This window comes from Ostrea edulis, chromosome 3, assembly GCF_947568905.1.
Source record: "Ostrea edulis chromosome 3, xbOstEdul1.1, whole genome shotgun sequence".
Lineage (NCBI taxonomy): Eukaryota > Metazoa > Mollusca > Bivalvia > Ostreida > Ostreidae > Ostrea > Ostrea edulis.
Window position 1 is genome coordinate 48,409,859 of NC_079166.1, and position 12,482 is coordinate 48,422,340.

The window sequence follows — 12,482 nt, forward strand, 5'->3', positions numbered from 1 at the left end:
ACGTTTACTCAATACTATCAGTAAATTCATCTCATATATGTTCTGAATTATTCTGGTATAATGATTATCTTATCTAACTGTACTGACCTCCACTTGTCTCGTTTTTCCCACTGGGTCCCCACTCGGACTGCTGGTTACACTCTTTGCTGCATCGAAAACTTTTGGAGTCCTGCGAAACATTATTTTGTGATGTTTCCGCCGTTGGTTTTCTCTTCAATCTTTTATCCTTAGAGTTCACAAAAGCTTTTCTCTCCCCTGTATCAATTCGATTTTCGTCGTCGATGTCATTCACAACATCGTTTTTTCCCCCATATTAATCATCCTTTTTCACTTTTATCAGTAATCCGAATAAGTTTATTTCTGAGTTGCACTTTTTTGTTTTTTGTTTTTTTGTTACAATTGTAGATGGCTTCATCTGTTAATTTTCTATTTCTACAAGAAATTCTGAATATCCGTATTGTTCACAATGTTGTCCCCTTTTTTTATTTTTATTTTACTTTCAATTAGGATTTCAGTTTTTCCATTAATTTTCTGCTAGTCTCCTTTAAAAAAAAAAAATCGTTCGTAACACCTGTAAACATTGAAGTAATATCAAGTTTTGTATTCTCACCCATAGTTTATTTTCATTCCGATTCTAAATTGATGATTTTAACATGTTTACTGGCTAGATCGTCGATTGATCCTAACCACATAATCTGTGGACACGCCCACCCCAGATCATCACTATCTGACCATCATTAATATATTACATTCATTCATCCTCATCAATAAATTACCTCCCAACCAGCTGTATTTTTACTATCACGATAACAGCTAAAACACACGTATTTCCCTGGTGACCCACTATCTGCAGCACTTGAAAACGTTTATGTAAACCACATACTCCTCTAGAAATTTAGCGATAAGAATAAGCCATGAATTTTGGTTTTGAAATCCAATCAGGTAATTGGAAACCACAATAATTTGACTAATCAGCAGAAAGCCAAACCAGAATTCAAACCACAATTTGACCAATCATAATAAAGCCAAACCAGAATTCAAACCACGATTTGACCAATCATAATAAAGCCAAACGAGAATTCAAACTACAATATGACTGATCATCAGAAATCCAAACCAGAATTCAAACCACAATTTGACCAATCAGCTGAAAGCTAAAACCAGAATTCAAACCACAATTTGACTAATCATCAGAAAACTAAACCAGAATTCAAACCACAATTTGACCAATCAGTTGAAAGCTAAAACCAGAATTCAAACCACAATTTTGAATTTTTAAAAATGAAATATCAGACGATATGGTAAAATTTCCTGTCTGAGAAAAATCTAACCAACATGTGTAATTTAATAGTCCCCACCTTTTAGTTATTGGTGGTGATTATGACCATCCATACCCTACATATGCACTATCTCTCAGAATACGATTTATTATAATTCCAAGTCCCATAACTCTGTAACTACAAAACCAATAAATCTGAAAATCGAAAGGAATCTTCTTCTGCCTAACCCAAGCATTACCTTTAAATGTGACAACAAAGCCATAAATCTGAAAGAAGTCTTCTTCTGCCTAATCCAAGTATTATATACCTACATATTATAGGTATATATTTTTTTTTATGGAAACTAAAGTCATTGCATTCCATAGAAAGTATTGACAGATCGACAGAGAGTAATTACTACAGGGCCCTAACCTTCAAGATGCTGGTGGAAATCTGAATTGGCCTCAACCCCCTCCCCCCTTTCAATCCATTTTGTCTCATAATGTTAAATACCTTCTGACGCCCCTGATGATCTATCATGTTATAAGGTAGTAGGTGGACATTGTTGGGTGTAAAAATTTCCGTGGCTCTTCAGAACTGAAAAACTCTGTACCTTGTGATGCACAAAATTCGGAAGTTTCATTACCATTATTAAACAAGAGGTAAAATGTGGCACATTTTTATTTCGACAAACTGTGAAATATATTTGACAATGATAAATTAATGGCAACTGAATATAAACAAATAATAATTATACAATCAAAAGACACGTGGACGGCAACATTTGATAAACCTAACACACCAGTCTGCTGGAGGGAAGGAGGGGAAAACAGGACCAATGAATTTATACAATATGAAAAGTTTAATAGATGTTGGATTTCTTTGTTTCTGGGTCTGTGATTTGAGATTTCAAAAATATATTATACTCTCAAAACAATGTGATTTTAAGAAGTTAGCTTATTGATTTCACTTGCATCCATTTTATTCCCCATTTTGAAAACTGTGCAAGTGGGAATCAGTGTGAGAAAAAAAATCAATACCAAAAAATTCCCTCCTCTTCATTACACAATTATAATTGGGTATTTTACCCAGTAAGAACTAAAAAAAAAAACAAAGCTAAATATGGAATACTGACAATTCAGCACACATACTTTGTGTACTAAAAGTCACTCACATGCAGCAAAGTTAAAACTTATAAAAGTTAGCAACACAAAGACAATACAAATAATATTTCATAAATATTGTTTCTTAAATTTAACAATAGCCAGAAGAAAAAAACTGCATACACATTAACGGATCTTTATAAAGGGGAGTAACTCTTTCCACTGTCTCTGTACTCCATGAAACTGTATGTGTACTTAGTTTAGAGTATTTAAAACTTCGCACAGTCGAGAATAAATATTCTAGTGTTATGATGATTTAGTGCTACTGTATTCTACAATGAAGAATAGATAATTCCACATAACAGAGCAAACCACAATTAGCATTTTTTGGTTAAGTGTCAAAATACGAATCCCACTAATTTAAGTACTCATACAGTGTACACATGTATATACAAAATCTGCATTCACAGCTACCCAGTACCAGTCATTTTCACTTGCAAATCATCAAAATTATAGTCTTAAATTGCTCTCTGATATCAAACTGATACAACTGACTTGGAAAACACAATAGATAGAATAATTACTAGCCTTTAACCCCAAACAGGTTACAGTAAATAGCACTTTCCCCTGATATCAATAAATAAAGGATTATATTACACTAATACTGTATATATCACCAGTCTTGTAAAAATCAACATTTACATGCACAATATAGTTCATCAGATTTCTGGAAAATTTTGGGATCTTTAATTTATCTTTTTACAAATATTTAAAGAAATATAAAACACAAGAAAGATACTTTGTTAAGAAATTAGTTCACTCTCAAATAACAAAAAAAAATTTGCCAAAAGAATGTTTATTCTGAATTTGGAAAAAGTTCAAACTGTGCACAATAACAAAGTGATATCACCTGAACCATGGCTATGCTAACAATACAGACAAGATACTTTGTACAATCTACTGAATCAAGTTTAATAGTGACATGGGGTTTTAACAGTAAACTTCCCCTCTCATTAAAGAAATACTACATCTACATCTAGTTGGTATTTTTGTATCTGGGTCAAACCATGAACTGATTTTACCGTAGTTAAGGTGTTGATTCTTAAAGTATTGTATAATAAACCAAAATACATACACATTCTATACACAATAACATTGATAAACATGACCTACATGTAAGGTCATAAAATTCTATCAGCCATTGCTATACTTCACTTGTTGTAAAATTGTTTCGTAAAAGACCAACTTCAAAGATGACATGTGCATGAATAAATAGCACGTCTGGTGAACATACAATCTGATGATTTAAACTAATTCATAGTAAATATGATTGCTTCCTTTGTGTATTTCAGTTGACAAGCATCCAAATATAAAAATATTCAGGTGGGCGGAATATAGGGGGGTGGGGGAGGGGGATTGCACAATTGGCATAGCCTACACAATAACAACATAAAGTTGTAAACAAAGAATTTTCTTAGAAAATCACTAAAATATATACTAACATTTTGTACACCATTTTCATTTTTATCACAACCACAATATAAAATACACCAAGCTGGGAATTAATGGGAGAAAAATTTCCATTGCCACATGTGTCATCTCATGTTGCAACTGCTGGGTTATTGAAATGCCCATGTGATATGCAAATGGACGGAAAAAACGTAACTCACAAAAGTACATATAGGAATGCAATTTATGCATATGTACAAAAATGAAATTACAACACCTTAGCAAAACACTGCATTGATACTCATAATAAATTTCAAACATTCAATTGTGACCTCATAACCATGAATATATTAACGGATGGTCATGTGACTTACACAAATGTAATCTTATGCATTTCATTCATAACTACTAAACTAAGATAACAAATTGATCATTTGAAACTTAAAATACTTTCCTTTGTTGAAAATGTTCTCAAACAAAACATCACAAGCTCAATTCTAAAGAAACACTGGGATTCATTGGGCATACTTTTATAATTACTGCAAAATTGAATCCCTCCATATCTACTAACATTAATTTGTTCAAAAATACAGAAATAGAGGGAAAGTTATTCTACTACTTCAATTAGTCTTTGGGCAACATTCTGTATTGTCTAAGAAAAAAATAAAATAAAATAAAACTGTGTTAGAAATATGGTTAAGAACTCCCATTTACCAAACAATGCATCAAAATGTCAGATGTGATGCAAGAAAAAAAAAAATTTCAAATGAATCCTAACAATATTAGTACTTTTTACTATTAATTTTCTACCTTCTCCTTCTGTCGATTAAAGATGAACACAAAATGAGAGGAAATGTTTCACTGAACACGGTTCATTGTGCACATAAGCTGTACCAATATAATTATCATTTTGACTGCTTCTTTCTATTTTGTAAGGTACAATTTTTCTAATCTAATGACAGAGAAAAAAATGCTTTAAATCAAAAAGAATGATTTTAAATCCAAATTCTGGTAATCACTTCCATACTAGGCACAAAGTAAACTACAATATCTGCACAAATAACCAAATCATGAGATGGGATTGAGCTGTGATCCGGATGATGGTGGATGTGGTTGAGAGATGGTACTATTCACAAGCTAGTTTACTGTCAAAACTACTCAGTGCTATTCCAAATGCTTGAACAGCACAAAGGGGATAGTTGAAATCCATAGTAAACACGTCTTCTGCCACACGACCAAACTGCATCACGATGTACTCCACTGAATAAAAACATTGAGAGATTAATTTGGAAAGACAAAATTATGATATTCATGAAAAAATATACTGCTTGGAAATTTTGGATCTGTCTTCATTTGTTGTATTCACTTAATTCCTCTTGATATACACATAGGGTGTGAAATAATTACTTGTCTTGGACAAACTAAAATTGGCTCAGGTAGACTGAATGCTATTATGTACTCATCCCCAGTGACAAGTAAAATTTTCTGTAACTGCTGAATTTCATTCTATTTCATAAACATTTGAAAATAATTGTCTACATTGTTCTGTTTGTGCATAGCCAGTATATAGAGTAACTACCTCAGTCATCTATCAACATTCCAGGGGTGAGTTGCGAATGTACAACAAACCCCATATCCGAATAACTCTTTTAAATATTTTATTGTGTTTTAAAAGCAAAGTAAGTACATACAGAGAAATTGTTGATGTTTGTATTTACTCATATGATGAATAACACTTCAAAGCATGTCAAGAAATGCCACCGTAAAGGGTTTTGCTATTGATGTATATCACAAAACACCTCTTTGCAACTTAGAAAGATGTCAAAGAAGCAAACTATTGATTGTTGTGGGGTTTTTTAAGTTGAAAGAGAATTGTGTTCATCTTTCTGATTCAGACAATGATTAATGACTCAAACTGTCAATTTATTCATGACAGAGTACATGAATGTCTTTAATAACTAAAATTGAAGAATTAAAGATACAAGTCCATTTACAGTCTTTCTTTAAAGGGAAAGGCAACCCAAAAGATTTTTTTCATGATAAATGATCGGATTAATCATATGATAAAGATTTGTCATACAATTCTGTTGATTTATGGCCTTGATAAGCTTCAGTACTAATTTGAAAACGTCAAAAATTGAAATTCCCGTGATCTATAGAGGCTGCCATGATGTGTAACTCTTTTGTATTGAAGACCACAAAAATCAATAATTTTGACGTCACACCTTCTGTTCTGGTTTTGATGAGATTCTAAGATCATCCACAGGTGCTTGGGACAGCCCCCCCCCCCCCCCCCCCCTCAGAACTTATAATAACCAGTGAGGGTATTTTTTTTTTAAAAAGGGCTTATTTTGAATGACATGTATTTTGGACTTCATGGGTATGCAAGATGTTGACATGCATTAAAAAAATTTCAACAAAAAAAATTAATTAAATTAACTCATGTAGATTATTCGGAATTGGGGGGGGGGGGGGGGGGTCCTGAACCCAAGCACCTGTGAGATCATCAAAGATCTGCATGTGGTAGACCTTACGAATAAATAGGTTGATGCCTTCCTGGCAAGCAGTTAATTACACTAATGCAAAGGGGAGATGTGAAAAAAGGTTGTTTTTTTTCTTTTCTTCGAAATTCCCAACCCAACCAAGTCATTTGAAAAGAAAAGACTACATAAACTGTGGCTCCATCATTTGCGTAATGACAAGTTGAGGTTCAAGCAATTTGTATGAAGAACGTTTACCATCTGCCTTGTCTGCGACTCAATTGAACGTTTTCTTTTCTCAATTTCTTCTTGCGAAAGAACGGGCTCAAATCTATACGGCTCCAAACTTAACTGTTCGTGACTTGTCATGTTTACAGTGCTGCTGATGAAATAAACCGGAATAGACGGTGTGACGTCATAAATTAAACTTCAATGGCCACTCTCTTAGTGGCAGGTAATTTAAAATACATGATTGATTAATATTGATTTATTTGTTAAGCAAGGATTTTTGTTGTTAAAGACAGTCAATTAAGATATCAGTAAGTAATACTTTATTCATAAAAGCAAATATGTGGTTAGGGTTGCCTTTCCCTTTAAGTAAAGTATGAATATATTATGAGACAGCCATTATAGGGACGAGTGGTCATTATATGTTGTTACTTGTCCCACGGGATGAGTAGTTGTGAATTTATTTTCTTGCCCTATGTGACACAGTTTTAATTCCTGTAGTTTTGTTTTTGAAAATATTTATGAGCAAAATTGCATATAAGATATCGGACAGAACAGCTGAACTATTACTTTTCTTCATGCTTCAAGAGAAAAGCCAAGCAGAATTTCAATACAAGCTATAATGTGGAAATAATTTCAAACTTTACCATCATTGTCATGTACAATTTGGAAATTCTTCACAGAGGCCTGAGTGACTCTGCCATGGAAATTTAACACGTATGACTGAGTTTCTGCAAGGAAATAATCATATAGTTACAAAATTGACAATAGATTTGCCCAATTGCCATAAAATTTATTGTCAGAGAAATTTTAAGAACACCCTTTAAAATATCATCAATTCATTCAATCATTTACATGTATAAATCTCTGATGTATGCAAACATAATATCATTGCTGCTATCAGTGTTGTGGATCTTCCACACACAGCTATAACTTGTTGTCCATTTTTTGTTTTCTGAAAGTATGGCTTTTTGTTTTAAAATCTCTTATATAAAAAATCTCTTATAAAACTGACCATATTAATGCAGTTTTGAAATATGGACAAATTAGAACTGAAATGCTGTACATACCATCGTTCCACACTGGGGTTTTATTGTGAAGCTCTAGAATATTCTCCATATTTTTCCTCTTCCATCTGTCAATCAAACCATCATTGTCCTGTAACACAAATCAATATACATGTATCCTAAGGTGTCAATGTAGTTTACAACTTCACTAATTTTACTGTTCTGTCAGTGGGTCCATAAATGCATCTGCCACTGTTCATGAATGATTGAATAAGTTTGCCCCCTATCACTATTGCCTGTAAAACATAAAATCTCCACCCAAGATTTATCATGTACAGACAAGAAGTGCTGCCACAATGTAGACATGTAATTCAAACAATATTGTATCATATAAAACATAATGATTAGGCAGTAGACTGAGCCTGTATAAGACTAGTCCTTTGATATACAAAGATAATGTCCACATAAAAATATGGATATTGATTCATTAAGGAAGGAAAATCATTTTTCCTCATTTATATGATATTAAGTAAGTTGGGGCAGTTTACACATCATAGACCATGAAGTGGTTTACAAAATAGTGCAATCTGATTAAAACCAGATCCTGAGATCCGCTCACTTAGATCGCTACACTAAGTGAGCGGATCTCAGGATCTGGTTTTAATCAGATTGTAAAATAGTGTAAACTGTCCCAACTTACTTTATATCATATTAGTTGACAAATAATTCTAAATGTGAATTTTTATATGATGCGGACCAATATTGCTGTAGCAACAAAATGGAAAGAAAATAACTAAACCTATTGTGATGTCATATAGTGGGACTAAATGGCAACTTTGCTTATACGATATAAAGAATGTTGATAAAGTCAAACGAACCAATCAAATTGCATGTTACAAGTAAAATTAAATCATAATACATAAAAAATATAATTCTTTCATTCTGTCACATAACATTCTGTTGTTGTGCATTATTAATCAATGCACAACACAGTTTTCAATCCCCCACCCCCTCTCCCTTTTTTATTTAGATATTTCCATCTTCTGTTTCCTACAATGTAACAAATAACCTGTGAAAACTTACAGATCTTGGTTTAATGTCTACTCGCTCATGGTCCAAGTTCATGCCAGGAATGACAATGGTCATTTTTCTGGGTCCCTTAAAACCTAGCACGTTTGTTTCCTGTGGAATGAAAATTACAATGCATGCTTATAAAGATTCTATTTAAGGAACATACATGTATTTGAAAACATTTACCAAAAGTTTGATGTGTTCATAAATCACACAACAAGAACTTTAAAAATGTTCTAGATTAGTTGTGAGTATTCAGTAAATGATAAATCCAAGATATTTGATAACTTACATATACAATTCCTACTAATTCTTTTCTGGCATTTTCATAATTACTCTTTGGGTTGTCTCCGTTATCAAACAAAGTAAACTGTGTTCCTAATAAGTTGGCTCTGCAAATAAAAAGAGAGTCCAATAATGTTTTGTCAATTCTCATACCACTTTTGAAAAGATCAGCTGACTGCAAAGTGGAGTACTTCAATATAAAAAGTAAATACACATATCCCAGGAATCTCGAAGTTTAATTCTGTAGTGTGACCATGTTAATCTTTCATATAAAACCAAACACAGTTTTAAAATGATCAAAACTTCACACATTCTACATCAAGATACATTCCATGACTTCACCTGAACATTTTTCTCTTCTACTTTACAATATTCTTCAAAGGCAAACAACTTTTTAAAAGTAACTGTGAATCTGAATGAAGGACAAGGGAGAGAACTCTCACCTGAGTTTTCCTACATAGGCCTCGCCTCCCCTGGACAGGTCAGTGGGGTCTGTAGATATCAGATAGTTAGAGGTCTTACTCTTCTTCCTCTTTCTTCCAGCCAATAAGAATATCTAACAACAGAATAAATGGATTTGTATTGACAGCATGGAGCATAGTAAGTCTGTCTGTTGATACTTTATCTACTAACACTACAAAATATGCTACTGATATATTATCAATGTTGAATCCTAGAAATGAACTAATCATTTTCCCTCTACCATTTGGGAATGGTACCAATACCCATTATAGCATCAAAATACAAATTGTGAATTTTCTTTCATGTCAACAAATGGGATTTGTTTTAAAAAGAACACTGAATAAACCATTTTTAAAGAATAAACATGTACCGGTATTCATTGTTTACAATTTTACAAAATGTGAGCCATCTTATTGACATCTACTTTTTATCTAAAATTAGTTAACTCGAACAATGTTTCATACAAAGCGAATTACAATCCAACTTCACAAGTTGCTATTGAGCTTTTTTAGCCTCAATATTGGGGAAATTGAATGTTATACCCCCATCACACTAGGCCACGTTCGCACTACGACCATGTAAAAATTGATGATCGTAGTGCGATCGGGTATGTCGTAGTAAGGTCGTAGTAAGGTCTTTATTTATGGTCGTGGAGCAACTTTGAACATGCTCAAAACAAACGTAGTGTGGTCGTGGTCAAATCTGATCATAGTGGAAGCGTAGTAAGGACGTACTAAGGTCGTATTTAGATCCGCATGGTCGTAGTAGCATTGTAATGGGATCGTGATGCAGAAGAAAATGACTGCACTGTGATTCCACTACGCTCTCTATACGACCATCCTGTTTTCACTACGTTCTCATTACGATCATCCCGTTTGCACTACGTTTTCTTCACGCTTCCGCTACGATAACGGCACGTCCATACTATGTTGTTGAAGACTGTAGTACGTTTCTACCAAGCTCATCCCATCCTTAATACGTCCTCACTACGATTTCACTGCGCGCAAGCCACGATCGAATCACGTTCTGTTCTCCCCCACACACTGGTATAAAAACTGAACAAAGGTTGCATATGACCATTGCTTCTTTGGAATCATGGAAAGGCCAGACCAAGAAATATTAATGGAGATGTTGATGCATATGCAGTATATGGCACTTAACGACCAAGCTGCTATATTGTTACTTAGGCGAAGGAGGAGGAGAATCGTAAGGCAGCGTAGATCTTGCTGGATGACAAGAGGGTTCTGAGCTGTATTTATACTGAATCTGGATCTGATTCAGCTGCTACAAATTGTGGCGACAGCGGCGCGGAAACGTGGTAGAACCATAGTAAGATCATGGTGGAATCGTTGTAAGATCGTGGTACAATCGTGGCAGAAGCGTAGGAAACTCGTGTTGCAGTTGTGGGAGTCGTGGTGAGAGTGTAGTTAGAACGTGATGGACGTAGTGGGAGTGTAGTAAGAACTTGATGAACGTAGTGAAAACGTGGTGAAATCATAACAAGGCCGTAGTTTAATCGTAGTGGAGTCGTGATAAGAGCGTAGTGAGGACGTAGTAACATCGTGAAGACAGACAAAATTACAAATTCATGCAGTTCGCACTACGATCTCACCACGATCTAAAAAAATGATAGAACGTAGTGAGGTCGTGATGTAGTGTGACAGGGCCATTAGGCATTAAGAAAAGTATCGTTAATGTTGCCGCACATTGGTGCCAGTTATATAAGGGGGGAAAAACCCCACTGAAACTTTGACACAAAATATCTGTAAAAGTTTTTCTTCACCTTTTTGCCGTCATCTTTTTCTAAATGTAGAAAATACGTGGGATAAATTCCTCGATCCACCCCTTTTTTGTCCCTTGTGATCCGGCACTTCATCACATGACCTTGAGGAGCTGGTCTGAGCACAAAATCATCAAGGTTTTCTGTGAGCTCAGGTGAGTAGTCTCGAGCCATAGCACCTTCTGCAGTCTCAGCTTCTTGGTCATCGTTCTGAAAAAAAGAGGGAGAGATTAGTATAAATTGGTATTCATACCGGTAATGGAAAATGTGGAATTCACGGAAATTTGTATATTCTCATTTCACTAGTTCAGCAATTGACAGATAATCACTACTATATACAAGGAAATTTTTGCCTTAATCGTATTTTCACCCACTATATGCTCCTTCTACCCGGGTGAATCTAATAGTTAAATCTGGGTAAAATTCGTTTTGCATCTAATTATTGTTATGAATAAGTAAATTACAGCTCTGAGCTAATTCAATTAAGATTGATTGATTGTTTTGCTTTCTGTCGAGAATTTTTCATTCATATTGAGACGTCACCAGCTGTAGGTGAAGTACCCTAAATTTAGACCTATGCTTAGCACTCAGGGCCATGGCAGTGAGGGTTCTTTATTGTGCAAAAACCTGCAGCAACACGGGACCTCCGTTTTTAAGGTCATATCCGAAAGACCTGTGATTCTCACTTCTAAATGCCAAGCATTTGGCAAAGGAGCAATCACTACCTATTTTAACATCTTAGGTTTGATGTGGCCATGGCACAAGCGGGGCTCTTACGAATGACCTCCCACTTATGAAGCGAATGCTCTACCACTGAGCTACCATGACCAGTCAATTCATTATGAAATAAATTTCATGTTTTAAAATACATGAAGGTATAAAGTGCAACAAAAAACCTCAAATTTATTTTTTATATTTATGCCTCATTCACACAGATGCGCATTAAATTTGATGCGAAGTAAAATAATGCGCATTAAATTAATTCGAATTAGATAGTGTTCACACGGCGGTAATATTTAATGCAAAGTAAACTAATGCGCATTAAATTCGTATGCATCTATATTAAAGGGTGCGCGAACTAAATTAAAGAATAGACTATGTTTTTGAAAATTATAGATATTTTAATGAATATTATGTAGATACAAAATTCATTGTTCAAAATACTACAAAGTATACTACATGTTTACAATTTACATGTAACTGATCTATACACAAGGAGTTTTGTCGTGTTTATTTACATGTAACTGATCTACACACAAGGAGTTTTGTCGTGTTTATTTACATGTTCCCAAGAAATTACTTGTTATTTCCTCTGACGACCAGCATTCACTCTAGACAATATATTGCTTCTTCATGGG

At 34.2% G+C, this 12,482-nt stretch overlaps 1 protein-coding gene across 10 annotated transcripts in view; it reads right to left on the reverse strand.

Annotated features, from left to right (window-relative positions):
- Positions 1–1,926: 1,926 nt before the first annotated feature.
- Positions 1,927–12,482, reverse strand: part of LOC125674128 (tubby protein-like) — a 54,149-nt gene continuing 43,593 nt past the window's right edge. For 9 of the 10 annotated variants that reach the window (XM_048911200.2, XM_048911197.2, XM_056158041.1 and 6 more), the window contains 7 exons: positions 11,128–11,334; positions 9,326–9,438; positions 8,890–8,989; positions 8,610–8,708; positions 7,590–7,677; positions 7,167–7,250; positions 1,927–5,071 (listed from right to left, as the gene is read on the reverse strand). In XM_048911200.2, coding sequence (XP_048767157.1) covers positions 4,938–5,071; positions 7,167–7,250; positions 7,590–7,677; positions 8,610–8,708; positions 8,890–8,989; positions 9,326–9,438; positions 11,128–11,334 — 825 coding nt within the window. In that variant the 3' untranslated portion in view covers positions 1,927–4,937. Of the gene's footprint in view, positions 5,072–7,166; positions 7,251–7,355; positions 7,475–7,589; positions 7,678–8,609; positions 8,709–8,889; positions 8,990–9,325; positions 9,439–11,127; positions 11,335–12,482 lie in introns of those variants that run through there. The other variant, XM_056158042.1, reaches the window with a different exon arrangement.